Here is a 2,805-nt window from a genome sequence, read left to right on the forward strand (position 1 = left end):
TAAAAAATAAAAACCATTACATTATTACTTTATCACACTTAAAAGATCAATATACATATTTAAGGAGATGGGCCTCATTATCTCTAGTACGTACCGATCACATATGTATCATCATCCTAGACTAGAAATACAAGCTTATTGATGGGGATGTGAAAAGAACACTACTCAAGTCCATGGACGGAGCCCTTGATGAGCTGTGGCATTGGTGGGATGCTCTGTTCATGCCTGAAGAAGTTATCTGGATCAACCTTGGTCTTTACATGTACCAATCTGTTGAAGTTGCCCTTGAAGTACTTGGCACCCCAAACACTTGCCTGTATGAAGCTTGTGTTACTGTTCTTGTTGATGCCCAAATCCAGATCCCTGTAATTTACATATGCAGCTCTAGGGAACATGGAAACATAAGGAGTCATGTAGCAGTAAAGCCTTCTTATCCATTCCATATGGTTTTTCGTGTTCTTCTCCCCATCTTGCCATGTTGTTAATAACTGGATTTTAAATATGTTGCCCTTTCGATGAGGGAATGGAATTTCAGACTCTGAAATCTTACTCATCATTCCACCATAAGGATTCCATATCATCAGTGGAGACTCTTCTTCTAATAACCTCGTCCACAGCCCTTCAAGGGCGTTTTCAGGGATGGGTTCCTTCACAAAGTCTGATTTGGCCTTGAAATAGTTCTTGAATGTTGATTTCCCCTGTAGAAGAACTTCAGGGGGTGTTCCACTTGGGTAGCCCCCGATGTAAAGCACTGATCTGATCCAGCTCATTTCAGTACAATCCTTCATTGTCAAACCCAACTCTGGGAAGCTCTCTCCCATTATTTGGAGGAGTCTGTCCACCCCACCCAGAAACAGTGAGTTGAAGGCAGCGCTGACGGTTTTATTACCTTTTTCATTTGCCTTCACTGATATGATGACTCTAATGAAGAGATCTTCATGGAGCTTATCTGCAACTTGTTGCCATCTATAGAGGAGCTTTGTTGCCCCTTGCTCTAAGGCTCTTCCCACTGTGAAAACTGTCACGGTTGATGGAACAGGAACCAACCTTATTTTCCACCAGAGAATGATCCCAAAGCTGGCTCCTCCGCCTCCTCTAATAGCCCAAAACAGGTCTTCTCCCATGGATTCTCGGTCAAGAATTCTGCCATGAACATCAACAATCCGAGCATCCATCACATTGTCAGCACCCAGTCCATATTTTCTCATCATGGATCCATAAGCACCTCCGGTGATGTGCCCACCAATACCCAAGCTTGTGCAGAGGCCGGCTGGGAAGCCATGAGTCTTGCTTTTCTCATAAATTCTGTAGTAAACTTCACCAACAGTGGCACCAGCCTGAACCCATGCACTATTGTCATCTATATCAACTTTGATGCCTCGAAGCCTGGCCAGGTCCACCATAATGAATGGCTTTTCCATTTCAGAAACATAAGAAAGGCCCTCATAGTCATGGCCACCGCTCCGTACTCTCATGTGAATAGAAAGCTGCTTTGAACAAATAACAGCTGCTTGGACATGGGTGTCATGCATTGGAGTAAAGATAAACTCAGGCTTGGGTGCAGATGGCACCAAATACCTGAGGTTTTGTGCAGAAGATTGCAGAAAAGCACTGAAAGAAGTGGTGTTTGGGGTGTAAAAGGCAGTGGATACTGGGATAAGAATCTCGGAATTGAGAGAGACACATTGGGAAAACTTTTCTAGAATAGGATCTGAAGCTGTCACTGAAGCTGATAGCAGAATGAAAAGTAATGGAAACATGGCAAAATTTGAATACACCATTGCTTCTCTCTGCTTTCTTAATCAGCTGTTTGTGTTGAGCTCAAGTGTCTGGACAGTCTTATTTATGGACAGAGAGGCCTGGTCACAGACTCACGTCTACTTGAGCTAATGCGAACGTCACTTTGAAGGTGTTGAGATGATTAGGAGAAAGTGAGTCCCTTACCAATTATGCTTCCCTTGAAATTCAGCCTTAGAAGGAATACCATGGTTGAATGTGGGTCACTTCCAACTACCCAATCAACCTTCATAAAAATAAAGTGAGACTTTCAAGAATCAATTCAAGAAGGTTTTATCTTTTTCCGCAAAATTGGGCCATTAAATTTCAAATGGTAACTTTTAGAGAGCTTCAAATATATGGACTGCTGAGAGTTTTGAGTCAAGGGTACTCTTAATCCTGAACCAGTTCTCTAGGGAAAGACCTCCTTCATGGGCGGCTTTGACACCTACAATTCATTGTAGTACAAGACAGTATTAAAATATTAATCCTAATATCAATAATTTTATATGTAAATGCTCTACATGTGATACTTTGTAGGCAAGACAGTATAAAACTATAGTCTTACCATGAAGTGGCTTAATCTTTTAAACATTTTTTTAAGGAGTGAGATTCTTTACATATCATAAAATAACTCATTTAAAAATAACATTGGATGGGTTAATATATTTATAAAATTTTTATTCTCAACATTAAAAAAAAAAAAAAAAAGGGAAAAGTTGAAATTGGATAAGAGAAATTTTGTTTTATTAAAGTTAAACTTTATTCTATTTATTTACACATTTCCTTCCTTTGCCTTTTCTCTCTCTTCCTTTTCTTTTCTCTCCCTTTCTTTGCTTTCTTTTCATTCAATATCTCAAAACTTAGCTTTGGCATGTTTAGCCTTGGACATTGGGAAACGTCCTTCCCTGGTAAGAATTGAAAGAAGAATTCATGTCATCTTTCCCTGTTAATATTCATTACAATTTTCAGCCCTTCAAAAAACTTAAAAAGACCAAACTTTTTTTCCCAAAAGGAAAAAGAAAAAGA

General features: G+C 39.6%; 1 protein-coding gene across 1 annotated transcript; it reads right to left on the minus strand.

Annotated features, from left to right (window-relative positions):
* LOC100250740 (berberine bridge enzyme-like 15) lies at window positions 1-1,874 on the minus strand. The gene has a single exon (XM_002268325.4). The coding sequence runs from the start codon at window positions 1,779-1,781 to the stop codon at window positions 162-164; it is 1,620 nt and encodes a 539-aa protein (XP_002268361.1). The 5' UTR covers window positions 1,782-1,874; the 3' UTR covers window positions 1-161.
* Window positions 1,875-2,805: the final 931 nt, after the last annotated feature.

This window comes from Vitis vinifera, chromosome 10 (assembly GCF_030704535.1).
Source record: "Vitis vinifera cultivar Pinot Noir 40024 chromosome 10, ASM3070453v1".
NCBI lineage: Eukaryota > Viridiplantae > Streptophyta > Magnoliopsida > Vitales > Vitaceae > Vitis > Vitis vinifera.

What these genes read in the sequence shown, in the direction of transcription:
- LOC100250740 (XM_002268325.4), bottom strand. Translation starts at nt 1,781, where the DNA reads ATGGTGTATTCAAATTTTGCCATGTTTCCATTACTTTTCATTCTGCTA.